This window comes from Prionailurus bengalensis, chromosome B4 (genome assembly GCF_016509475.1).
Source record: "Prionailurus bengalensis isolate Pbe53 chromosome B4, Fcat_Pben_1.1_paternal_pri, whole genome shotgun sequence".
Taxonomy (NCBI): domain Eukaryota; kingdom Metazoa; phylum Chordata; class Mammalia; order Carnivora; family Felidae; genus Prionailurus; species Prionailurus bengalensis.
In genome coordinates, this window is record NC_057358.1 from 20,831,504 (window position 1) to 20,859,243 (window position 27,740).

Below are 27,740 nucleotides of genomic sequence, written 5' to 3' on the forward strand. Positions count from 1 at the left end.
ATAAGCATCCTTTAAAATAGATGTAAGAGAATGCATTTCATGAACTTTATATATACACAATTCATATAGGCTCTCCAAACTTGAAGAGAGACTCTAGTGCAATACAAGTCTGTTATATTACCATGGTCTGCAATGGGCTCTGGGAATATCCTTTCCCACAAAGATAACTGATACTAGTTACTTGATATCACTCTTAAATTCTTGCCACACATTTAAATCACACACAAGCACCACATGGTTTTTAAAGAGAATCAATGTTTTTCTATCCAATTGTGCAACAGAAGCCTCTATCTTCACTGTCCCCATTTGGTGTCCATAGTATTGTAAGGCATTCTTCAAGCCAAGAGTTTGTTAGTAAGTTTGTTTCCATTTGGGATTTGGCCATAAAGATACTGGCATTATTTATATATTTCTAAGTTTATTCGAACTTCTAAGAACTTTACTCTTGACTTACAATTAAAATGAAAAGCAACTACGTAGTCTTTCACCAGAGAGGGGTGGGGGTGGGGTGGGGGTGGGGTGGGGGGGTGGAGGAAACACTCCTAGAAGAAAAAGCATTACTTTATAATCATTTCCATTCTTGCTAATGGGAATGGTATTAGTATTTTCTTCATAGAGGTAGTCATTAATGTTTTATCCATATGAGAACCTTTATTCTTCCCCCCCCAAATAAATATGGGGTAACGTTGGAGTAGGAGGCAAATTAAAGTAACCCAGCTTTAGCAATATTCAGATGTTTCCTCTAAAACACCGGTTTTAGATATGCTGTGCCGCCGCGCCTTGCATCCTAGTCTACGTTTTAGCGGAGCTCACTTTCGGCTCTGCTAATCTCGGTGGGGGAAACCGACATGCAGAGTGGATAAACAGCCTATGCCGTTTTTGTAAAAGAAACCTTGAAACTCTTCTCTCATTACTTTTGCACTGTTTCCTAGGGGTCAGAGCATAAAGTCAGTTGTTATTCAGAGTAATCATTGAGCAAGAAGTTTTGGGTTGGGACTTGATATAACAAAATGACGTCAAACACTTAAAAAAAAATTGAGGTTCGCACATGCGCAGTGAGGTATGGCTTTTTTTTTTTTTTTTAAGTGAGCTTTTGGCTTTTCACCCCGCCTCTGGGATCGGGCCTGTGCCGCGGGGTCTAGGGAGCTGGCTGGTGTAAGGTGGTGCGGGGTTCCCTCCCCACCCCGGCAAAGAGAGTCTGAACCTCCTGGCTTTCCCCCCGCTAACGGGGCTCTCTTTATAACTCCTGGCTGGACAAAGTCAGGGGGAAGCAGGGCCGACCGGAGCGGCCGCGGCGAGTATTTCTGGCTGCGCCAGCGCTGCGGGACCCCTCGGCTCCCGGGGTCCTGGTCTCCGCCCGCTCCGGGCTGGCCTCTGAGACTTGGCCGCACCTTTGCCGGGCCCACGGGTCAGCTGTGGCGCGGGGAGGCTCGGGCCGGGACCTCTCCGCGAGAGCCCGCGTGGCGGTGCGGTTCTTGCTGGAGGCCTGGCCCGGGAAAGCAAAACGAAAGGATAGAGGCCTTCTTTTTCCTGCAACCCGCCCCCCAGCAGACGCCGGCTGTGCGGGACCTGCGGCCCCTTCCCTCACCATCCCCAGGCCGGCGGGCCTCGGGGCTGTGAGGATGCACGGAGAGTGGGACTTCCCCCCCACCCCCGCACCCCACCTCGCTCGCACCCTTCGGCTTCGCAGCGGCAGAGCGCACAGCCAGCTCGGGGAGGCCCCGCGGGAGGGAGGCCGCCGGGCCGAGCCTGCGCCGCGCTTCCGCACTCGCGCCTTCGGGCCGCGCGCCCCCGCCTCTTCTTCCTGCCTGCGCCCCCGACCCTGACTCCCCCTTTTCGGCCTAGCCCGTGGCCTGGCGGCGGGGCCCTGGAGGGTTTCCAAACTACCGCCTGACCGCGGCCCCAACCGACTCCCGGCGCCCCCTCCCTCGTTAGAAACTGCGCGGAGGTGCTCGTTGGAGTTTGAGAACTTGTGGGCTAAAAGAAAAGCTGAGGACGTCTGGGTCTCCTACGTTCTTCCCTTCCCCTCGGGCCCCAACACCCCCCTCCGCACTGAACACAGTTGCCGGCCGGGGCCAGCGCCGTCGAGCCGGGGACCCCGTGTCCACCCGGCGCCGAGACCCGCCTGCGTCCAGCTTTGCGGAGCCGGCCGAGAGCTTTGGGCTCGGAGTTGGCGGAGCCCCGCGCAGCTGTGGCGCTGGACCCGCACCTGAGGCGTGCGGGGACTGAGTCCTCCCAGGTCTTGGACCGGATGCAGGCGTGGTGGGCTCCAGGGGTCGTTTCCTATGTGACACCTTCCCTTCCATTTTTGTCTCTTGTATCCTGTACTAATAAAAAGATGGGAGAGGAACAGTACCTACCTTCCCTGAGACAAGTCCAACAACGCCAAGGTTTTAAAGAGGTGGGGGGCATGGGAAGTGTTGAGAGAGTGGTTAACATCTGTGTCTAGGAGCCCAGAGATCTCTATCTGGTGATGCGGGGTTTGGGTACAATTTTTAAAGAAAACTCAGTTCTTTAAAGACACACACACACACACACACACACACACACACACACTTTTATGCATGTCCCAGTGCCTATGTCAGAAGTCTACATCCATTTTTAGTATCAATCACTTTGTGCTATATGCTGCCTTTGGAAGCGAAATTATTCGTGTGTGGAATCCCCCTAACCACGGTTTACTTTGGGAATGGAAAAGATGAGTCCAGTCTCAGCATCCATTGAATCACTGGAAAAGAAAGACATGTGCAGGTGTATCCTTTGGGCCAGTTCAACCACTGTCATCTTAATATTTTACTGACCTTAACCCTGAAACGTAAACACTTTAAAGTTTAAAATGTACAGAATTGACTTTAAAAGGCTTGAAAAGCAAAGAATAGGTAAGACAAATACTACATAAGCATAGAAATGTTAATCTTCTCCTCCTGGATAGGAGTGACCCAGTCCCTTTTGCACTGCCGACAAACCTAATGGCACAATGGAAGGTCTGTTGAGACCTAAGTGTAAAATCCTGATGTTTCCCCCCACAAGACTGCCGGAGAAACATTTCAGAGTCATATGTTTGCTTTCATCATTATAGATAATACTTTGAGTCCCCTAATTTGGTTATGGGGTATATAGTGCCTTTATTTTTAATTCAAGTATGCAAATATAGAGTTATTTCAGTAATTTTAGACTTGTTGGGAAAATGATTATTGTATTCTATAAGTTGAATGATTACATGCAATTGCCAAGTGAATGCCTACTTCAATGCTAACAGTATTTTAATCCTTTGAGGGAGGGGAGAGGGAGATTTCCTATCTAGATAAAACCCAGTTAATTTTTCTTAAAGACAAGAAGGCTTTTATTATTTAGGTGATGTAGATATTCTCATTTCTTCACCCAGGTTCCCCTAAGTCCCTTGTCTTTGCTTCCAAAGCACTTATGTGGTTTAGAGCAATTACCGCTCTTAAAACAGGGGCAGGCTGCAATGTATACTTGTTGAATGAATTAACACTTTGTTTACATGTCTTTCTCCTACTTGATTTCATGTGCTAGGAGACAGGCACATTCTGTTATTAGCAATCGTCTGGCACACCTTGATACTTAATATGTGTTTGGCTTGGTAGAGGAACACACACACTTGATTCACCTCCACAATTTTTAAAATGTGGATGTTAATATCTAAGTAGCACATATAAAGCCTTAACTTTTAAAATTCGGCTAGGAGCTGAAGAAAAAAAAATATATGTATGCTAAAATTAGCAAAATTTCTTTTAGGCATGGGTGGAATATATTCCCATGATAATGGGATTTTTCTGAATTCCCTAAGCAGATTTTTAGAGAAAAAGAACAGGATATTTAAACTGGCTTTATAATGTTGTCTTTTTAAGTCTAATTTTCATAAGTAAAAAAATTAAATGCAAAAGTGAATTTAAAGTTACACATGACTAGCTTTTTACAAAAGGAGCCACAGGCTTCCAAAAAAATCTCTCATAGAAACACTTTTGCAATTTCTTCAGATAACATGTTTCATCCTCAATCAAATGTATAGCTTAATAGATCAAGTACAGTGTATATCTGTATTTAAGGTCAGATGGTACTTTAAGAACAGTCATCTTAAACAGCACTTTTTTAAAACCTGAACTATCCTTTTGAACAGTTTTCTTTCTCATTACTTAACTGTTACAGGTGTGTATGTATGTGATCATGGGGCATTCAATTAGCTTTGAAAAACAGAAGGTGTTTTATTTTGAAGTCAGTAAGTTGAAAAGTGGCTCAGAAAATATAGATTGGCTTTCTTGTCAGTAAAAGTAACCTGCTGCCATATTTTATATTTGAATTGCTGATACTTCATTTGTATGTATATTATAATCATTCTGTTACATTTCTCCATTTAATTTTAAAGACTGTTTTTCAAAAAAATCTAGAATAAAGAGCAAAGATCTACTTCTTTAATGTGTCCAATTTCAGATATAAACTAGGAATCCTATACTATGTTTTATTAGAAACAATACAATTTAACCCAGAGACACTGTTAATGACAGATATTCAGAACCTATAGTTAAAAATCATTTATGTACCATTTGAACTGAAGCTTTTAAACTTCGTAGCATTCCAGAAGTAGACTTGTATACGTAGTATAAGACTTAGACATTTTTTTTCACTATCAAGTTCCTATCTCAACACTTTTAAAGTAGAAATCATACTAAAACAATTACTAAAAATGGCAGCTATGGTGGCTTAGGAGTTTGAATTATTTAAGGACTGAAACCAAATATGGAACCTTTTAGTTTTACGGGGATTTTTTTTTTCATAATGCAACAAGGAACTGAAAACAAAATTACAGTGAAGGTTTTATTTGCCATTTTAATTATTTGCTCAATCTGTTTTCCCCTATGCCTCTAAATGGGAACATACAAAAACTTTAATTTTAAAGGACCTCTTTCCTTGGAGAAGTGTGGAGATCATTGTGAAACTGATGACTTTGGAGTTAGGTGAAGGGATTGTGAGTATCACTGACTTCTGAACTTGCGGAGCAAAAGACCTCCACCTGCTCGGGGCAGAGCAGAGACCCGAGTGAACACACTTAACTCTTCTCTCTTATTACTGGTCCTTTCCCTAACTACCTGCGGCTCCACTAAATATCAGGACTGCGTCAGAAAACCCAAGTCAGGGTGAGATCTTAAAGATTATAGAGGACGCACCCCAAATATGAGAACAGCTAAGTCTGCCTACTCCCTTCTATGGATGAGCTATCAGGAAGTTTCCTGCCTTGTCACTACTCAGCAGCAGCTGTGGCTATCTATTCCATTGGCACCTGGAGAAATTGTAGTTTCTGATGGAGAAACATTTAAAATTGACACCTGTCATTGAAACATTTCCTATACACTTTTCAGGCAAGCTAGAAACCAGTGACAAGACTAAGTGCTTAATTTTTGTTAAAAGAAACTGGGTAAAAAAAAAAAAATTAAAGTTCTACAAGCTAGGGAAGTCTGGTTAAGATAATTAGAATCAAGACTTTCCAGGTGAAGATTCTCTCTCTCTTTCTTTTGGAGATGTCATTTAGGCAACAAAATGAAGGCTAAATTTAAAAGACAAAGACAAACGTTTAAAAGTCACAAAAGTGAGGAAACCGCAAAGTTAGTAGTAACTAGGAGAAAGTCACGGAGGACAGGACATTTATCCTACTGTTTTCCCGTCTGCTTTTCTCATTGAATCTCTAGGAGTTGCTCATCACATACTTTTAAAGCAGTATAATTAAAGTTACGAGCATGGTTGGTCTCGACCCTCCGGGAATCCTGAAGCCAGAAATGCCAGGTGACATGAAAGCTGGATTAAAGGGGAAAACCATCTGGCTTTAAGGTTGCACCGACAATGTCTGCATCAGATGACACAAGGTCACACGCGAGACGTCTCTTGACCGTCTAAGCCAAGACGACTCCCCTGGCGTAGCTTTCTGGCCTCTCGGGGTTCTCTTGGGGGCTCCCCCCCCCACCCCCAACCCGGACCCAGTCGGCGCCGCAGTCTGGAAGCTTCGCGGCTGGGGGTTCGGTGAGCACGGACGCCCGCACTCCTGGCGCACGCCCGTGGCCCGCAGCACAGCGACATCCACGGTGCACGACTGCCACGGCGACTGGGCGACTGCAGCTCGGCCCCCCGGGGCCCCTGCAGGCGCAGCTCCCCCGGGGCTGGCCGCCGGCGCCCGGGACCGCGGCTGTGACGTCACGCCCGGGCCGGCCGTTGCCGCGAGACGGTCGCGTTCCGGTTCCGGTCGGTTGCCCGGGAGACGCGGGTACACAGAGAGACCCGGCTCCCGTCGGAGGCCGAGGCGTCGCGGCGGTCGCCCCCTCGGCGTCCTCGCAGGTCGGGCGCGGACCGGCCGCGTCGCCGCCGGGCTTGTCGCCATGAGTCAGAGGCAGGTGTTGCAAGGTAGGGCCCGGGGCGCCCCGACGGGGCTGGCGGCGGGGACGGCGGGGACGGCGGCTGCACCGTGTCTCTCCCCCCACCCCCGCAGTGTTCGAGCAGTACCAGAAAGCCCGGACCCAGTTCGTGCAGATGGTGGCGGAGCTGGCGACCAGACCCCAAAACATCGAGACCCTGCAGAACGCGGGTGAGCCCGCGCCCTGACCGCGCGTCGCTCCGCGCCCCCGGCCTCGCCCCTGCCCCTCGAGGTCCTGGTCCCCGCGGTGCCCCCTGGCCTCCCTCCCCTCACCCCGGATCCCGGGCCCCTCGTCGGCCAGTGTCCCCGGCCGCCTGCCTCAACCCCGGGCTCCCCCGTCGCCCCGCTCCCCTGCCGGCTGAGCTTTGGGAGACGAGCAGGGTGGGGACGGGAGGGCGGCGTCCCTAAGTTCCAACAGCCCGCCGCGCACGCTGTAGGTGGAGGGATTCGTTCTCTTAGCGGGTCTTTCTGGGCGTGAGGCCGAGAGGGCAGAGCCTCCAGACGGGCGCGAGAGGGGCCCGGCGTCCCCCCCTTGCATCTTTCTCACAACCAGGCAAGTGTCAGGCTGAAAGTCAAGGCCGTACGAACTGCCTGGAAGTCATTTTACACGAATGGGAATCCGCCTTAATCAGACCCACTTTAGGCGGGTGCCGTTGCCTGTCACCCTGCCTTTGATCACCTTCGACTTCCTCACACCAAAGGAATTCCAGAGCCGTGGACACATTATTTCTCGTCTTGCATTAGTGACAGAGCAGAGGTTTGCTTGAATAATTTCCAAGACATTCCAAGTAGGCAGAGTGTTAGCTTTGAGAGGTCCCCCCAGCCCGAGCTCAGGCAACCTCTAGAAAGAGGAAGGGGGGGGGGGGGAGAGGGAGGTTTGCTTCTTATCAATTAACATAAGCAGATGGAGAAGATAATGGTGGATTAAGGACGATTCCACCACCATCTGAACTCAAACTAAGGTAGCCTTTTATCGCTACTGTGTTGTAAGAAGCGTTCAATTTATAGGACGTGATCTTTCAAACTCATTCAAATGAACACGGGATTAAAAGAACTTTAAGAACGCATTGACAAGGCAAGAGTGCTTAGACATAACGTTTACTCTGGCTTCTTTGAGGGGAATGACTGTTGTACCTAGACGGCAGTTTCTTCTGTCCCTGAGAGGGATTTGGGTGTTTATTCCGTGTTTGTTTTTGTAGGGGGAGGGGTTGTATTTGGAATAGAGGAAGTGTATTTGATAATCATGTTTTAAAACTCTTTGTTTTGGATCATTGTGGATTTACATGCGGTTGTAAGAAATCATAGAGCTCCCCTGTGCCTCAAAAGTGTGTATGGTAGACAGTTGACACTGACAAAAGTCCATCAGTTTTATTCGGTTTTCCCCAGTTTTGCTTGTACTTATTTGTGTGTGTGTGTGTCTGTGTGTGTGCGCGTTTAGTTCTATACAGTTTTATCCCGTGTGTATCCATCCAGATAGAGAACACTTTCTTACTGCCAGGATCACTTTTTTTGGCCCTTTTAGAACCACACCCACGTTCTTCTTGTCCCTAACCCTGGACAACCACCAATCTGTTCTCCTTTTGAAAATGTCAAAGTTGGTAATCTTTTGTTCTGTGTTTGTTTCATGTGGATTGTCTTCTGCGTGTGTGTGTGTGTGTGTGTGCTTATGAGCAAGAGTATGTACTCCTCAAAGTACCCATAGCGGTGTTGGACACAGTATTTCATATATAGTGACTAGTATAAGTTTATAAGAGCATATTATATTTTTAAATGCACTTAAGTTTTAGTTTTTCCCCCCTCTCAGTCCTACTCAGTTGCTTTTGTGAATGGGCACTTACTTTTTACACAAACGTAATTTCTGAACTGTGTGTATACTATATTTTAGCTAAACTAAAACATTTTCTGAAAGGGAAAATGACTGGCATTATTTTAAAATTTTGATACTGAAATACAGGGGTATAAATAACACTTAAGATACAGAGCATCACATTTTAGTATAACAGTGCCAGGTTATCTCTTCCTGTATGTGTACAATGTAGAATATGTTATGGAATTTAATCATTAGGCTAAGTGATCATCAAAGTATAAGTGACTTAGATATGACATCTTAAATAGCCACCTATTTCCACTCATGGTCTGGCTTATGAAGGAATGGAATACAAAAGGAATATAACAGTGTTTTGAAGTTGTCTGCAATGTTGATAGAATGCTAAGATTGTTTTTCTTGAGGAAAAATATTTTTAACATATTTCATGTTACGTAGATTCAACTTAAGCACTCCTTTAATAATTTTACATTAAGACAGCTAGTGGATATTCCAATATATTTATTCTTTTAATTAAAATAATCATAATCTGTAAGCTTTGTTATGAGCACTTACTGGTCTATAAACCATTCAAATGGTTTGTTCTTTAAAAAAAAAAATCAACATGGATTTTAAAATACTTTCGAAAGAGCCACAATATACATGCATCACTTACCAAGCTTTTTTTTTTTTTTTTCCAGTCAAGTGACTTCATTTTGGTAGAATAAAATACCAGTGCATTTTATTCCTGACTTTCACATACTCTCTGCATACCTGAGAGGGTTTTGTTTTGTTTTGTCTTCTCACTTTTCTCCTTTAATGAACTGCTTTACTAAATACGTCTCTTGGATCCAAGATAAGGTGAAAAATATTTCCCATATAGACATCACGATAAATCAGTATTCACTTGTTGAGAATTTTTGAATTCATTCACTGTGGAAGGAACTTTAAAGGTAAAAACTATCAATGGAGTTTTGTTTCATTTAAATCTCTGATCTTTTTCATTACATCTCTGATGTGCTAATAAGAATATTATGTCCCAAGTTAATTACTAGAGCAAACAAAGGGCTGCAAGGTGTCATCTTCAGAGTATTTGGACAAGAAATGATTTTGATTTCTAAACAAAATTGTTGCTAGAAAAAAATGGTATACAATGTGTCTATAACCTAGAGTTACTTTTTCCTTACTGAGATTTTGTTCCTTCTAAATCAGAAACATAGGTGAAAACATTACAAAGTTTAATGTTTGTTATAAAATCTCTTTATGCACCCGCCAACTCTGTACTTAGAACCAATAATACATCCGTACAGCTATTTAAAGATGAATTTTGATACTCCCCCCCCCCCCCTTGAATAAGCAGTAACACATATAACACATTGTGGATAGTAGAGATAATACACTGTTACTTCCACCAGTTGTTGAATTTCAGCAAATGGAGGTGATTGTTTAGTTGCAAAATACAAGAAACATGTTTTGTGGCATTTGGGAATATCAGGCCACTCTTAGGTTGCTTAGAAATTCTGTCTTTCATGGTAAGCTAATATAAAAACTCCCAAGAAAATTCTTTTTAACCTGCTTAGCTATATGAACTACTTCTGAAGCAGGGATTTATGTAAGAAAAATCGGGGGTAAAGTTTAAAGTAATACTTTGTAATATTTAACATATAACCTATTGCAAAACAATAAACATTCCTAATCAGGAGTTATGCACGTTTTCAGTAGAGCAGGAATGGAGAACTGCTTGACACTTTAAACAGGCATCTGCCTGAAGCTAATTTGCAAATTTAGGCAATTTGATGGGTTTAGAATTCAAGGAAATAAGTCTTATGTGTTGACACAAAATGATTTTAAATTTCCTGTGTCTGGGGCCAGGCGAAATGTTTAGATTAATGATTTAGCATCTCAATTTGCTGAGAAGGGAAAAGCCTGTAGTAAGCATTTGTAATGTGTTTAAAACACCCTGGTAGGTACAAGTACCATGATTCTCTGTTCCAAAGGATATTGAAACTGAAAAGATAATGAGTAGAGCGACTTCAAAAACAAAAGACAAAAAGAAAAAAACAAAACAAAACAAAACCCCTTAACTGATCATGCTATTTAAATTTCATGAATATAAAAGGAGTCTTAGAAATGTGAATGCATGATAATTAAAGCACTGATCTTTTCTTAAAGGATAGGGATAGTGGTTTTTTTGTGTTTGTTTGTTTGCTTAAGTGGAAAACATTTCAGGAACTATAAATATTCTGAACTTGTGTACACTTAATAATATGTGTTAATAATACGCAATAATATCCTAAAACAAGATTATTCCAAATTTTATTCTGTGTTCCAAACCCTTGTTCCTTCATGGACATTTATCTGCTTTGTTATGTAACCACTGGTACGTAAGTAGAAAATAATATAACTAGGGCTAGGATATCATAGGTTTCTTAGGAAAAACTGGATGATTTAAAAAAAAAGAAAAATCCAGGCTATGGATGATCCTATAAGAGTGGGGCTTAGAAATGGCAAGTTTGTGTGGGGAAATTTTATGTGATAAATTAATGTTTTTGAAAAGTTATTTAAATATTTCCTAACTCCTCTTTACATTTCCATGTTTTTTCATGGCTTTTGCTCCTCTGACTAGAACTTTTCCTATACTTCTTCGCCTAATTAATTTCTGCTCGTTCTTCATGGCTCTGTTTAGATGTTGATTCCTCAGGGAAACCTTCCTTGAGCCCTCACAGTAAGTTAAGTCTCTTGATTTATGCTTTCCTTGCTCCTAATATTTCTCTTTAATGATACCCATCACGATACTCATCACGATTGATTTAGTTTCTGTTTTCTCCACAAAATGTAAATTCCATGCCTAGCATGATGCTGAGCGTGGAGCAGAGGTTCAACATATTTAAATAGAATGAAAGAAGGAATAATGATTTTTCTAGGTGTTTTCACATCTCTTTAAAAGTTTGTTGTTATAACAGGTCAGGTAGGTAGAGTACGACTCTTGAGTGTGGATACTTAAGCCCCCAAATGGTCGGATAATTGCCTTCATCACAGACAAAGTCAGTCCTGGCCAAACTGAGACTAGTACATGTTTCTTAATTGTTGCCTGACATTGCACTCTTCCTGCATACTTTGTAGGTATTAGTAAGCTATTTCTGGCTGGTTCTAGGAGTTCCTGACCACTGTTAAAACAAGTCATCTGTGTAGGCCTTTGGGTACCAATGGCTGTCCAGTAATTGTGTGTAATTGGCTTTGAGGTCTCCTAGAAGACCATTATGGGAGCTTGACTGGAGGCCAGACGCAGAGGAGTAACTTTAATTGAGAAGGACCTAGAAGTCTGAGGGAGTGGGAGTTGGATTTAGGGCTTATGCTGGACTCAGAATGCTAGAGGACCTTTCGGCTTCCTTGGGCTTCTAAGGGAAGCCTTATCAAGCCAGAAGCTCTTTAAAAGCACCCCAGGAAAAGTGAGTAATCCACTGGAGGTTGCAAACCGAGATAGCACTTCGGAGAGCTGTTAGACTGAGTGAGTCCCTGCTGGGATCGGGGAGAGGGAGAGCGCAAAGGAAAGACTTCACCAGAGCCCGAGGTGGTTGGCTGCCTTGGACTGCCTGCTCCCCTGGGCCTTCGGACAACCCGGGAGGTAGAGCACTTGAAGAGGCAGGCACTTGGCACTTGTCGGCTGGTCAATGTGAGCATGTATTTAACACTTGCCTTTGTTTTTTTTTATTTGGCCATGCTTTGTGTGAAGGACTTTTACTCCATGTTCATTGAGGTCAGATCTTCAGGGTTTCTACTGAGATGAACTGGCTCTAGGAGAACCCCAGGGCCACACCTTGAGAAAAATTGGGTCTTGCATTGTGGTGGGTGGGAACGGCTCCTCTGAACATGTCAGACTTCCCTAATTCTCAGGTGAAATCTTGGTTTTGCCACATACCCCATTTTCTGTCGTAAGGATGCCTCATTTTTAAAGTTACTACTTACTCAGTTTCTACGTCCAGGTGAATTATGTATGTGTGCCTGTGTCTTCAAGGAAATGATCTCTGTCCACTTTTCTGTATGTTCTAAGTTCCATCTCTGTGTCATTAGAATCACCATTAATTTATATCCATAGAGTAGCTTACATTGGTTTTCCATAGAAATGTCTTTGTAGAATCATTCTAATAGTATGCCTTTTTTTTTTTTTTGAGGGCTTATTTAAAAACGGATACTTAGAGTTCCCCATAGCCTCTTTAAATCTAAATCCCACTGAAGACATTGTCCATTTTGTTGTTAAAGGTTTTTTTTTTTTTTTTTTAAAATGTAAAGATACACTCTTTTATTCAACCAATCTTTATTAACTATTATGCATCCAGCTAGGCCTACGTATGAAATTTCAGGAAAAAAAGAAATTTGTTCCTGCCTCATTTTACAAAGTAGTTCCAGTTTTGCTTTTGCTGCCAGGAAACTCAGTGACACATTTAGAGTTCAGATGCAACAGCTATTCCAGCCTATATTTCTGACAAATAGTCCCCATCTCTCTACTACATGCCTCTTAATCGTTATCTTTGTATCTGTATCTTTTACAGTAAACTCTCTCAAAAAATTGTCAAGTAAGTGGAGTATGAATAAAATACAACAGTTTATCTAAAGATAGACTTCTGAGCTGATTACCTTCCAAAGAGCCCTCTCCAAATATGACCCATGAAACCTCTTGGAACAGACCATTCTTTTATAACCTATTTATTCTCTACTGACCCCACTGATGGACATTCCAATTTTCTGCAGGCAAGTGGGTATCAAAGGTACAAATTTAAAAGAGGAAACACACTGCCGAAAGAAGACAGACTAATCCAGTGTATGCAGCACTCCAGAAGACTTTCAAATTAGAATAGAATTATATCTATATGGGGTGATGCGGGGCGAGGGAACAGTTTAAATAACCCATCTATTTCAAAAACAAACTATGAACATGGGGCTCCTGGGTGGCTCAGTCGGTTGAGCGTCCAACTTGATTTTGGCTTCGGTCATGATCTCACAATTTGTAGGTTTGAGCCCCATCTCAGGCTCTGCTCTAACAGTACAGAATCTGCTTAGGATTCTCTTTCTTCCTCTCTCTCTGCCCCTCCCTTGCTGACATGCACACACTTTCTCTGTCTAAATAAACTTAAAAAAAAAACTATGAACATATATATTATATATATATGAACATATATATTATATATATATACTATATATATTTGTATATTATATATATATGTTCATCCATATCTTTTAGAATCCATTTTTTTCATTTTAAAAATAGTTTCTAAAAATCACTTGAGGTACAATTTACATACCATACAATTCACCCATTTAAGTGTAAAATTCAGTGGGTTTCGGTACATTGTTAATTTTTAAAAGTGTTTTTTTATTTAATCTCTATAGTCACCATGGGGCTTGAACTCACAACCTTGAGATCAGGAGTTGTTTGCTCTTTTGACTGAGCCAGCCAGGCACTCCGGTACATTGTTAATTTTTAAAAACTGTGGTAAAATATAGCAAAATTTGCCATTTGAACCACACAATTCAGCGACATTAATTACATTCCTAATGTTATGCAGCCATCACCACTATTTACCTCTAAACCTTTTAAAAAGTGACTCCAAACAGAAGCTTATTTTGTTTTTCTTTTAACTAAAATTGGCCTAAAAAGAGAAAGTTGCACATTCAATTTTGCAGCTCGCTCATTCATTGTTCAACATTTATTGAGTATCCAAGGGCCAGGTGCATGCTTAGATGCTGGCCATGCAAAAATAGAAGGCAGAGACGATACTTTTAAGGAGCTTATTTGCTACAGGAGAGATATATAAATGCTATTTGATAAGTGTCCAATATATAGACATACGGAGCACCTATGAAGGGTATCTAACTCAAGCTTTTGCAATGAAGGGTGCTTTCATGGAAGACTTCTAGAAGGAGATATTATCCACCTGAGTTTCCTAGGACAGCCAGATGAAGATGGGAGAGAGGAAAACTGTACTCAGGTAGAGGGAATGTTATGTGCAAAGGCACAGAGGCAAGAGAAAAGGTGGTACTTGATGGAAAAGACAAATGTTTAGATCTGGCAGGAGCTTCTTGAGATAATACAGCTGGGACAGGAAAGTCCGTGGCTGCAGAGGAAAACAGGCCTAATTATAAAGGACCTCATCCAAAGTTTGGCTTTATCCTGAAATTGGTAGCAAGCCACTGAAGGGCTTTCATTAGAGGAACAAAGGGATCTATTTTGTGTGTGTGTTTTTAAAATGTTTATTTATTTAAAAACATTTTTTTAATGTTTGTTTATTTTTGAGAGAGAGAGAGTGTGAGTGATGGAGGGGCAGAGAGAGAGGGAGACACAGAATCAGAAGCAGGCTCCAGGCTCTGAGCTGTCAGCACAGAGCCTGATGCGGGGCTCGAATTCACAGACCGCGAGATCATGACCTGAGCCGTAGTCGGAAGCTTAACCGACTGAGCCACCAGACACCCCAATCTGGGGTTTTAGAGAGACGATTTTCACAGCAGTGTGGAGAGTAGACTGGAGGGGATTAAAACAGGATCAGGAAGACCATGTGCCCATTTTTGCTTTAGCACTCATGCTGCATGACAGATCTGTAGGATTTGTGACTTCGTAGGAGGGGCAGGGGCAGGTCCGGAGGGAGAGGAGTTCAAGGTGACTCACAGTCTTCTGGTTGCCATTCCTTAATGGAGAAGGGATACAAAAAGCAGAAGGAAATGGCGATTTCTGTAATAGTGGTGAAGTTGAAGTGTCAGGGATATCTATGTGTCCATGCCTGTAGTAAGCAATTTGGATATATATGGCTCTGGGACTCAAGAGAGTGATCTTAGCTGAAAATAGAGGTTTGGATACACGGAATTCGCATGTTCATTGGAAAACTATATGGGGCGCCTGGGTGGCTCAGTCGGTTAAACGGCCGACTTCGGCTCAGGTCATGATCTCGCAGTCCGTGAGTTCGAGCCCCGCGTCGGGTTCTGTGCCGACAGCTCAGAGCCTGGAGCCTGTTTCAGATTCTGTGTCTCCCTCTCTCTGGCCCTCCCCGTTCATGCTCTGTCTCTCCCTGTCTCCAAAATAAATAAACGTTAGAAAAAAAAAAATTAAAAAAAAAAAGAAAACTATATTAAAAGCCCATTTGATATTTTTTCATGTAATTATAAACCCGCTAATTCCAATCATTGTATCTCACGTATTATGAATTGAACTTGCCATAACTTTTATGCTCTGTGTACTTACTCAGTTCAGATCTCTCATCTAGACAGTGGTGGCCACGACCCAGTTAAGAGTCGAAGAGTTGGCACTGGAAGAATGAATGAAATCTTGGTTTAATACGGTCATCAGGGAAGGGAGCTACAGATGTGTTAATGGTAGAATGAACCCAACAGATTATACCCTTTGGTATGCACATATAGGTCAGTTTTCATTGGCAAATGGGCTGTGATTGATATTGGGGAGGAGAAACGGGACAGCATAGACGCTAGAGCTATAAAATAGTATATGCCTCATAGAATGGTCATAATGACTGATGGGTTAATTTTTTTTTTAATTTTAAAAAACTTATTCATTTTTGAGAGAGAATGAGCAGAGGAGAGGCAGAGAGGAAGACACAGAATCCGAAGCAGGCTCCAGGCTCTGAGCTGTCAGCACAGAGCCCGACGTGGAGCTCAAACTCACAAACCATGAGATCATGACCTGAGCCGAAGTCGGCTGCTTAACCGACTGAGCCCCCCCGGGCGCCCCATGGGTTAATATTTGTAAATTTCTTAGGGAAGTCCCTGGTACATGGTAAAGTGTGCTTTGCGCCCTCTTAGAAGAGCTGCTAGCTGCCTGTGGGAGTCAGTGGTCTTGGTCCCAGCTTCTTCTCACCCCTCCCCACTTAATGACATACCGGATGTGGGAGCCCTTCGCTCACAAACACCTGAATTAACAGTGACTCGCCAAACAAAATTCAGAGGGTACTGTAGTTATGAGAGTACATTAAAAAGAAGAACATAGCTTTTTCTTGAATTACTTATCATTACAGGTGAATTCTGTGCAAAAAGACTATCCATACATTTCACAATGCATTCTGACCCTTTAAATAAGTTACAGGCCTCTCTGTGTGTTGTAAGGGATATAACATTTAAAATCATAATTGGTTTTATAGTTGTAGCCGCAAAGAAGTATTTCACAGAAAACAGGGCAAAGAGATATGATACCGAAATTTATGATTTCTTTTTTAAGTGTTTATTTTTTGAGAGAGGGAGAGTGTAAGCGAGGGAGGGGCAGAGAGAAAAGGGGACGGGGGATCCAAAAGGGGAGGGGACTCAAACCCACAAACTGTGAGATCATGACCTGAGCCACCCAGGCGCCCCTGACATTTTATGATTTCTTAATCAAATGAAGGAATAGTAGTCAGTGGTATATAATCACAGAGACTGGGAGAAACCAAATCAAGGCCTGAAAAATCTTAGCTCTAAAAAAAAAAAAAAAAAAAAAAAAAAAAAAAAAAAAAAAATCAAGGGAGGAACTCTTCAATATTTTCAAGTAAAAAATGACCAGTGAAGGAAAATGAGAACATGTTATCAAATGCATCAGTGTGATGGAAGTTGCTTGAGTAAAAATATAGTCATGTACATGTCATAACTTGCAGAAGTAAAAACATGTAAAATTGCGAAAATCAGTAAGCGTAATTAGACTTACTCTGTGATAGAGTAGGTAGTGCGTAGTGTAGTAAAATTGTAGTGGAGTCAAGATCACAAGCGCTTCCATAAGGGTTAGTTGTATATTCAGACCTGTGCCAGGTAATTTGATAAATAGAAAAGAAGTATAAAACGAACTCTGCGACTCTTAAATATGAAGAACAAACAGAGGGTTGCTGGAGGGGCTGGGGGAGGGGGGATGGGCTAAATGGGTAAGGGACATTAAGGAATCTACTCCCGAAATCATTGTTGCACTATAAGCTAACTAACTTGGATGTAAAGAAATTAATAAAATAAGAGCTCTTGGTGTATGGCATTTAAAAATCTGATTGTGGAAATCCTAAAAAAGGAAAACAAACTGCTCTACAGATGTTTCTTATTTTATTGAGAAGATAAGACATTTATTCACATAAAACCAATGAGAGAACCATGGAACATGCTACATCAAGGATGGCTGCTGCGCTTTGCACAACTTTAGAAGTGCCTTTTATATCATGATTTATGTGACCGGCATCCCCTGGATTTGTGCAGTACACAGCCTGCCCAGCCATCCATGTTAGACCTTGGAATTATTCAATGTCTTCATTCTCATTTATTTGCTTCCCTGAGAGTAAGTGGTATAAACAATAAGCTCCCCATGGCTTTCCATTTCACTTAGAATAACATCACAAAATCTTATTTTGATCTACAGCCAAATTTGACCTGGCCCCCATCAAGTTTTCCAGCTTTGTCTCTTGCCAGATCAGCGCTCCCACGCAACATTTCAGGCCAGTATGAATTTATCATGGCCTCTTCAACAGTCTGAGGCAATCATGCATCCTTTGTCCAAGCCAGAAACTTGGAAGTATCACTGACTCCTCCCTCTTCTTCACAATAATCTGTCTGGTTAATATCTCTTTAGATATTAGGTATTAGATGATATCTCTTTAGATGGTCACTTTTCTCTCTCCCTTTGCCATTAGTATTCTTCAGGCTGTCTTCACATCTGGCCTAGACTCATACGGTAGCTTCCTAACTGGTCTTCCTGCCTCCCATCTTGTCTCCTTTCATCCATTCTCCCCAGGGTGATTGGTGATCCTTCGTTACAAAGTACAAAAACACTGACGCTAATGTTCAGATTAAATTCAAAACAGTTAAAATAGTTTATTGGGCTCTTAAGTACTTTTGTCTCTGTTAATCTCTTAGGCCTCTTTTCCCAACCCTTTCTTTGCTCCCTCTTGTACTATAGTCATACTGCATTCCAAGTTTTGTCAACATATCAAACTCTTGGTTCTTTTTTAAATGTTTATTTATTTTTGAGAGACAGCAAGAGCAGGGGAGAGGCAGAGAGAGAGGGAGATACAGAATCCAAAGCAGGCTCCAGGTTCTGAGCTGTTAGCTCAGAGTCTGACTTGGGGCTCAAACCCACAAACATTGAGATCATGACCTGAGCTGAAATCGGACGCTTAACCTACTGGGCCACCAAGTGCCCCCTAACTCTCTTGGTTCTGAGCTTCATTTATATAGTTCCTTCTGTTTAGGAAACTCTCCAGTCCTTCCCTTCCCCACTCCCTCCAGTTATTTCAGCAGACAATCTGTGATCTGCCTGAGAGCCTTCAGACCTCCATGTAGATGTCCCTTTCCTTGGGTTGCCTTCCTCAAGGCCAGGGTTAGATGCTCCACTATATTTCTGCAGAGCACCCTCTATTTCTCTTAAAAAAATTTTTTTAATGTTTATTTATTTTTGAGAGAGAGAGAGAGGGAGAGACAGAGTGTGAGCAGGAGAGGATCAGAGAGAGAGAGAGAGGGAAACACAGAAGCCAAAGCAGGCTCTAGGCTCTGAGCTATCAGCACAGAGCCCGATGTGGGGCTCGAACTCACGAACGGTGAGATCAGACCTGAGCCGAGGTCAGATGCTTAACCGACTGAGCCACCCAGGCTCCCCCTCTATTTCTTTTTTAGTTGCATATCATAATGTTTTATTTGTTTACTTCTCATGACCCTCGTATCGCTTCCTTGAAGTCAAGGACAATTCTGTTTTCAATACCTTGCATATTCTTTTTTTTTTTTTTTTAATGTTTATTTTTGACAGAGAGAGAAAGAGACAGAGCATGAGTGGGGGAGGAGCAGAGAGAGATGGAGACACAGAATCTGAAATAGGCTCCAGGCTCTGAGCTGTCAGCAGAGAGCCTGATGTGGGGCTTGAACTCACGAATCAGGAGATCATGACCTGAGCCAAAGTTGGAGGCTTAACCGACTGAGCCAGCCAGGCACCTCTCTTAATAGATATTTCTTGAATTAATGGTGAATAATTATTCATGCCATAGTAATTCTAAAACACATAGTAGAAAAGCTCAATCTGTGGGGCCACAGAACTTTAAATATTTCTTCACAATGAAAGGAATTGATTAATTAATGAGTCATATGCATGAATAATAATAACATGTTGATGAAAAACATGGTCAACATAAGGAATTGATTCCTTTTACACTTTTATTTATTAAGCATTTACTGGTGTTTATTCTCTCCCAACTAATCTGTCTAGCACTTTAGAATCTTTGACCCATTTTAATTCTCACAACAACTTTATGAAGTTTGTCACCATTTTACATGAGGCAACTGAAACACAGAGATGTTAAGTAACCTTGTTGAGGACTGAGAAATGGCAGAGCCCAGATTTGAACCCAAACAATCTCCCTCTAGATACATACTTTTAACTACCTGGCTCGACATAGGCAGTCATGTAACAAGCAGGGCAAGAGAGTCCTATTTCTAAAGCATGAAGCTTCTTCTCCGTTCTTATTGGACCCCAAACAGAATGCCCCAGTCAGATGGAAACATTGACAGTCTAAGGTGAATCCTTTACTGTGTATTCGTTAATTGCATGTAGAAATCACTTCTAAAACTTAAATGAACTATAGCAGCAGTTTCATAGTAAATGGTCATGTAGGAAGATGTTTTAGATTACTGTTGGAATTTAAATGTTTACAGCTTTGTAAAATTTATAACGTTTAACATTTTGTGCTTATGGTAATTTTGAGTAAAGTTGGAAAGTAAAGAATATATATGGTAGAAATCATTTCACTCTAAGTCTAAAAAAACAAGGGCATCAAAGGACACCATCAAGAGAGTGAAGAGACAGTTCATAGAATGGGAGAAAATATTTACAAAGCACATATCTGATAAGAGATTAATATTCAGAATCTCTAAAGAACTCCGACAATTCAACAGTAACAAAATCCACTTAAAAATGGGTAAAAGGCTTACATAGGTTACATTTCTCCAAAGAAGACATACAAGTGGACAACAAGCACATGAAAAGATGCCCAACATCACTATTCATTTGGGAAATACAAATCAAACCACAGCAAGATACCATTTCACGTCCATTAGGATGGTTATTATAAACAACAACAATTACAAATATCACGTGTTGGTGAGAATGTGGAAAACTGGAACTCTTTGTTGGTAGGAATATAAAATGGTGCATAGAAAGTTACCATGGAAAACAGTTGATAGTTCCTCAAAAAGTTAAACATAGAGTTACCACTTGGTCCAGCAACTGTACTTAGATAGATAGATAGATAGATATGTGTATATGTACAGAAATATACACATATATTTATATGTATGTGTACACACACACACTATACACACACACACATAAAAGAATTGAGAGCAGAGACTCCAATGGAAACATGTACATCCGCATTCATAGCAGCATTATTCAAATAACCAAAAGGTGGAAGCAACCCAAATGTCTGTCAACAGATGCACAGATAAACGAAATGAGGTCTCTACATCCAATGGAATATTATCCAGTCTTAAAAAGGAAAGAAATTCCAAAACATGGTGCAACATGGCCGAACCTTGAAAGCATTACGCTATGTGAAAAAAGTCAGACAGAAAAGGACAAATATTGTATGGCTCCACCTATATGAGATACCTAAAATAGGTCAAATAAGACACGGAAAGAAGAATAGAGGTTACCAGGAGCCTAGAGGTAGGGGGAAAGGGAAAGTTAGAGAGTGTTTGTTAGGGGATGATAAAAAGTTCTGGAAATGATAGTGATGATGGTTGCACAATTGTGCTTAACCAACACTTAATTGTACACCTAAGAATGGTTAAAATGATCAATGTTGTTATGTATATTTTACCACAGTAAAAAAAATAAAATGTTTTAAAATTGAAAAGCAGCACAAAGAAGGTGAGCGGTAACTAGGGTAACCAGAAATCTTTACTAGGGCTTAACAATGGACCCAAAGGCCCGGTTTGCAGGTACTTGTTTTTATTTTTTTTTTTTTTTAAAGATTTTTTTCAACGTTTATTTATTTTTGGGACAGAGAGAGACAGAGCATGAACGGGGGAGGGGCAGAGAGAGAGGGAGACACAGAATCGGAAACAGGCTCCAGGCTCCGAGCCATCAGCCCAGAGCCCGACGCGGGGCTCGAACTCACGGACCGCGAGATCGTGACCTGGCTGAAGTCGGACGCTTAACCGACTGCGCCACCCAGGCGCCCCTGCAGGTACTTGTTTTTAAAGGAACAAAGTTGGGATGGTAAATATCTTTATAAGGCACAGCAGATATGTGTATACATTATATACATTTAATAATAGAATGGGATTTTTTTTTTTTTTTTGTCTGACATTTCCGTCCCGGTTTACATCTGTAATTGGTGTGCAAAGTCAAAGTCATTAGGCCTGTGTTGTGTTAAAAGGAATTAAAAAAAAAAAAAAGAGCTGTGATTATTTTGAGTCTAGTTTACCATGTGCTCCCCTAGGTTATTAGTTCCTTGAGAGGAGGAGCTGTCTTTGCTCATATGTGTAATCCTAGCACTTGCCGGCGGTAAACCCTGGTCCATGTTTTGAACCAATGACTGTGGGCAGTCAGCAAAGTTGTCTTTGTTGTTGTTTTCGCATCACTGGATTTGCAATGTGGGTATTAGAAGCAATGTCTAATTGCTCAGACGGTATGGCCCTGGAACAAGAAAAATAGAAAAGAAACTCAAAGCGATAAAGTGGGGAGGGGAGGGATTGTAAAGATTTATCCTATAAATTTTAGAAACATTTCACACCGTTTAATCGGCTTTTATAGAGGAGACAGAACCGTTTTATAGAGATTAGAGTATAATATGTGAATTATTTTTAATATTAGATAGTACCTGTTGGCTCCTTCAGTAGAGACCTCAGGGAGGTCATTAGCTGTCACTAGAGACCTTGCTTATCAGATATTGCAGCCATTATTCAAGCTGCTGTAATTTATGCGTTCTAAATTTTCATGCATTCATTCACCAAGGACCAATCACCATGGATTCCTAATGGAGAAGAAGGTAAGGAAAAATTTCTTTTTATGTTGTATGTGCTTCTTTTCTCCTTTCTCCCTCCCTTATTACCTCCTTCCTTAGTTCCTCTTGCATCACTATCTGTGTTTTTAGGACAGACCTGTAATTAGAATAGCGAAGTTTCCATGCTCAACCTGCGTAAGGGATAAAAACATGTCCCTGGGGACTGATGATTATGAAGCACTAAGAGGCAATTCAAGGACTAGAAATTTGGGGCCATATTTTCTCTAACAAAAATGACCTTATTCGAACAAAGATATTTTAAACTTTTATAGGTGTATAGATGTAAAAATTTTCAAAAGTCCCATCGTGCTACTGTCTGAACCAAGGAATATAGGAAAAGAGTGATAGAGCAGAGGCATCCGCATAGAAGCCTAACTTGGATATTAAATACAGGGATAGAAGGAAAGGAATGGTGTGTCGGTTTATTGATTTTATTTTTCCTGGGCCAGCTGTGGGGACGGAGGAGAAAATACACAAAGCAAACAATTCTTTTGAATATATGGGCGGCTGAAATACCTGTGGGGGTAAAATATTTTACTGCTAAAACTACAAACTGAAAATTTCTGAAATGGGGAGACTTATGGTACAGTAGCTAAATACTATAATAATAAGCACAACTAAATTAAATATTATAGGCCCAGATAGATGAATTCATTCTTTAATTTTTTAACATAAAAGCTCAAAGTTCTCTAGATTTAATTCAAAATCTCTAGGATGAATAAGCCAGTATAGATTTTCCAATTATATTTCAAAAGACAATAAGCCACTGCCTTCACACACACATATATATATATATCCAAGGAGGAGGAAAAAAGGAAATAACCAGAATCATCAGGAAAAAAATAACATGAAACATAATTGTGATGCTTTTAAAACTATTCTAAAGCATACACACACTTTATATTTTTTGGCCTTGTTACTGTATTTATTATGAAACCTCAAATATATGTTAACAAATTTAGCTCTTTTTTTGAGAGTATGGCCTTATGTTACTGAAAACCGTGCGTATTTGTTATTAAAAAATCAAGTTATATTCAACAACTACAACCAGCCCAATTTAAAAACGGGCACATGACTTGAATAGACATTTCAACAGAAAACATGTACAATGACCAATATAAGCACATAAAAAGACACTCACCGTCATCATTGCTAGGGAAATGAAAATCAAAACTGCCCTGAGGCACACTTCACACCTGTTAGGATGGCTATTATTTGAAAACAAAAAACAAAACAAGTATAGGTAAGGATGTAGAAAGAGTTGAATCCTTGTACTTTGCTGATGGGAATGTCAAGTGGTGTAGCTTCTGTGGAAGACGGCTTGGGAGTTCCTAGACAGTGGTGGTGATTACACTAAACTGCACACTAGAAATGGTTAAAATGGTAATTTTTTATGTCATGTAGATTTTACCACAATTAAAAAACCGAAAAAAAAAAAAAGTAGGAAAGCTACTACAAAGAAGAGGTCAGCAAATTGTTTCAAATCCAACTTTCTAGAAAGAACCCATGTTAGCATTTGGTAGTCCTAATACTTTTTCTGCACTTTAAACTTCTTGTTGTGAGATATTTCAGAAATCACCTCTATAGAAAGTATAAATTGTTTTAAATGAATGCTTATTAATTTTTGAGAGACAGAGACAGCATGAGCGGGGGAGGAGCAGAGAGAGAGGGAGGCACGGAATCCGAAGCAGGCTCCAGGCTCTGAGCGGTCAGCACAGAGCCCGCCGCGGGGCTCGAACTCACAACCCGAGAGATCATGACCTGAGCCGCAGTTGGACGCTTAACCGACTGAGCCACCCAGGCGCCCCTCTAGAGAAAGCATAGCTAGTAGTATTAGCAACACCTGTGAGCATAGACATGTTCATTTGTTGAACGTGAACTATGACCGAGGCATGAGTAGACGTGCTGTGTGCCTGCAAAGTTAACTAGCCTGAGTAGGACTCAAACTTGCGACTGTGGTCTCATCCAGGATGACCTCACCAAGCCACCCTAGCCAGAAAAGTGATCACGAAATGAAAGTGGAAACTGTGAAAAGTCACGGATCACATCATGACATGTATATGTGATCAGTGCCATTATTCTCTGCTTATGTTATTTGGTAGTACTATTTATCTTAATTTGGTCTAATCCTAAGTGTTATCATGAATGTTTTCCTTTTATTCTATTTCAAGTGTTTCTGGATATATATAACATTATAAAAGAATATGGAGAATATTTGCTTTTCTAGATCCCTGTGGTATGTTTTTAAAAGAAAAGATGTAATTAAGATCAAGTTAAATCGCCTGCTGCAAATTAAGTAAAGTTTACAAAGTCAAGGGGCATTTTGTTCCAGTTTGAACTCTGTCATTACCTTTCTTGTAACCTTAGATGAAAACAGCTTTGGGGCGCCTGGGTGGCTCAGTCGGTTGAGCGTCCGACTTTCGGCTCAGGTCATGATCTCACAGTTCGTGGGTTCGAGCCCCGCATCAGGCTCTGTGCTCAGAGCTCTCAGGCTCAGAGCCTGGAGCCTGCTTCAGATTCTGTGTCTCCCTCTCTCTCTGCCCCTCCCCTGCTCACGCTTTGTCTCACTCCATTTCTCAAAAATAAATAAATGTGAAAACAAATTAAAAAAAAAAAAAGAAAACAGCATCATTAAAGCCCAAATAGCAGTTACCTATTTTGGGTATTTTACAGTAAGGCAAAGGTAATATGAAGAGTTGGAATATCCAATCAGATGACCAAAATGCAATTATTTTTTATGTCTCTTTCTTCACCTCCTCAACTTTCAGTGCACATTTATTCAGCAATTATCAATGAAGAAAGCCTGAATTTCTAACCTTGCTCCACCATTTATTAATTTTGTGATGATTTCTTAACCTTTCTCAGCCTTCATTTCCTCATCTGTAAAATAGACATACTAATAGGGCCAACTTCATAGACTTTTTATGAGAATTCAGTGAATGGAAACAAATCCTTAAAACAATGTGTGCATATAATCAGTGCTGGATAAATACAAGCTAACTTTTACTATGATTGCTGTGATGATGACATACGTACTGTGTATTCAACCCTAGAGTAAATATTATGAGAGCTAGTAATACAAAATACTTCCTTATCTCAAAGAATTTGTTTCTTTAGAGTAATATCAGAGATCTGGATTTGCATCCCCTCATGAGTGTGAGGCCCCAGCCAAGTGGTCCCCCTAGCTCTCCTGGCTCTGAGATAGATCCTGATAAAATTTCTGAAATACATTCAAGTTTAGTTGAAATCACAGAAAAGACCCAACAGTTGGAATGGGGGGGGGGGGGGGCGAAGGAAAACTACACAGAGATGAAAGGACCTGAACTGAGCCCTAAAAGATAGAATTTACAAAGGCTGGGGGACACCTATCCCCCCGCCCCTCCCCACCCCCCTACCATGTGCTAGGTAGGCATCAGACTACATACTCCACAGTCTTTCTCTACATTCCTCATGACAGTCCTACTGGGTCACATCGCTACTATTTGCCAAATCAGGGATTCAAACTCTTAACCTAAGTCCAAAGCCTTTCTTGTTTTCAGGCTGTGCTGCTGCTTTGATAATTAGAGGTTGTATTACTTTCTGTCTTGGCCAGTTAGAGGCCTCTAAATATCCCATTCGTTTTTAGTTGAAAAGTTTTTGTGTGTTTTTACTGATTTTTTCCCCATAATTTTCTTATCTGCACAAATGCTGAATTGTATATTTGCTTTTTCATTTAACTTTTGCTGACTTCTCTTCTTTCATAACTTAACTCAGGTGTAATGTCTTTGCTGAGGCCTCTTCTTCTGGATGTGGTCCCAACAATTCAACAGACTGCTGCATTGGCTCTTGGGAGACTGGCTAATTATAATGGTGACCTAGCAGAAGCAGTCGTGAAGGGCGACATTCTTCCACAGCTTGTTTATTCATTGGCAGAACAGAATGTAAGACTTAAAAAAAAATAAGTTATGCGTATTTTTTTTTTTAGATTTAAAAGATCTGCTAGTTTGGGCACAGTTGCAAGCTTGTGGGCATTAGAATTTTAGGACGTTAATATAACCTTCAATTCTTTGAACTGCACATAAATAATACCTTTAGGGTATTTTACTTTGGAAGTGATGGGCAGTTTTTCTCCCATCACTGTTAATATAAGAAAACAGATTACACAGTTTTTAAATGAATTGTATATAAGGCAGTATTTCTGTGTATGGGAGTCTTCAATTTGTAGGATCAGTCTTAGGTGCGTGGCCCCCTAGGCAAATGGAAAGTTGTTTGCAGCAATCCTTACATGCAGATGAAATCTAGTTAGTGGACACTGTAAGAGACAGCTTGGAAGCAGGGGGATAGAAGCATACAAAATGAAAGAGGATATGTGTAATGGAAGGTTTGATAAAGCATTTTATAGCAAGTATGCAAGCATGTCAGTCCTTTTCAGGGTCATCTACGAGTGCCACAATGTTTTCCCTCCTATCTTGTTCTGTACTCTGCCACCTGATCATAGTTAAGGATCTTTCTATAGGTAGGGTCTTGGTATGTTTATTCCATTTTGTTAGTTTCTTATAACCTAAGGATATATATTTCTTTTTTTAAAGTTTATTTCTTTATTTTGAGAGACAGAGAGAGCGAGAGAGAGAGAGAGAAAGAATCCCAAGCAGGCTCCATGCTGTCAGTATAGAGCTTGATGCAGGGCTCTGAAATCAACAACTGTGAGATCATGACCTGAGCCAAAAATCCAGAGTCAGATGCTTAATGGACTGAGCCACCCAGGTGCCCCAGGATATATATTTCTTGACACATTTTTAAGATTCAATTCCTATTTGTATAACCAAAATAAACCATCCAATTTAAAGATGGGCAAAAGACTTGAACAGACATCTATCCAAAGAAGACATACAGTAGCCAACCAACATGAAAGGATGCTCAGTAACGTGAGTCATTAGGAAATGGAAATCAGAACCACGGCAAGATATCACTTTACCTATGAGGATGGCCATAAAAAAAAAAAAAGGAAAAGAACAGAACAAGTGTTAGTGAAGATTTGGAGAAATCGGAACCCTCACACATCGCTGATAGGAGTGTAAAATGGTGTAGCTGCTAGAGAAAGCAGTCAAGCAGCCAAGTTAAACCCAATTACCACGTGACCCAGCAATTCTACTCCTAGTTAGATTTCCAAAAAAAATTGAAAACAGGTGTTCAAACAAAACTTGTACACAAATGTTGATAGCAGCGTTATTCACTAGAACAAAAGAATGACTAGATAAACAAAATATTGTACATCCATATAATGGAATATTATCAGTCATGAAAAAGGATGAGGTATCGATACAGGCTACAACATGGATAAACCTTTGCTCTAAGAGAAGGAAGCCAGACACAGAAGGCTACGTATTGCATGACTCCGTTTATAGGAAATATCCAGAATATGCAAATGCATAGAGACAGAAGCAGATTAGCAGTTGCCAGGGGCTGTGGGGACAGGGGAATGAGGAGTGGCTCCTTAACATGTATGAGATTTCTTGTTGGGCCGAGGAAAATATTC

General features: G+C 41.1%; 1 protein-coding gene across 3 annotated transcripts in view; it reads left to right on the forward strand.

The window, feature by feature from the left end:
* The first annotated feature begins 6,267 nt into the window (after window positions 1-6,267).
* SPAG6 (sperm associated antigen 6) overlaps window positions 6,268-27,740 on the forward strand; it is a 64,123-nt gene continuing 42,650 nt past the window's right edge. For 2 of the 3 annotated variants that reach the window (XM_043561570.1, XM_043561572.1), the window contains exons 1-3: window positions 6,268-6,411; window positions 6,497-6,592; window positions 25,979-26,145. In XM_043561570.1, coding sequence (XP_043417505.1) covers window positions 6,387-6,411; window positions 6,497-6,592; window positions 25,979-26,145 — 288 coding nt within the window. In that variant the 5' untranslated portion in view covers window positions 6,268-6,386. Of the gene's footprint in view, window positions 6,412-6,496; window positions 6,593-22,143; window positions 22,211-25,978; window positions 26,146-27,740 lie in introns of those variants that run through there. The other variant, XM_043561571.1, reaches the window with a different exon arrangement.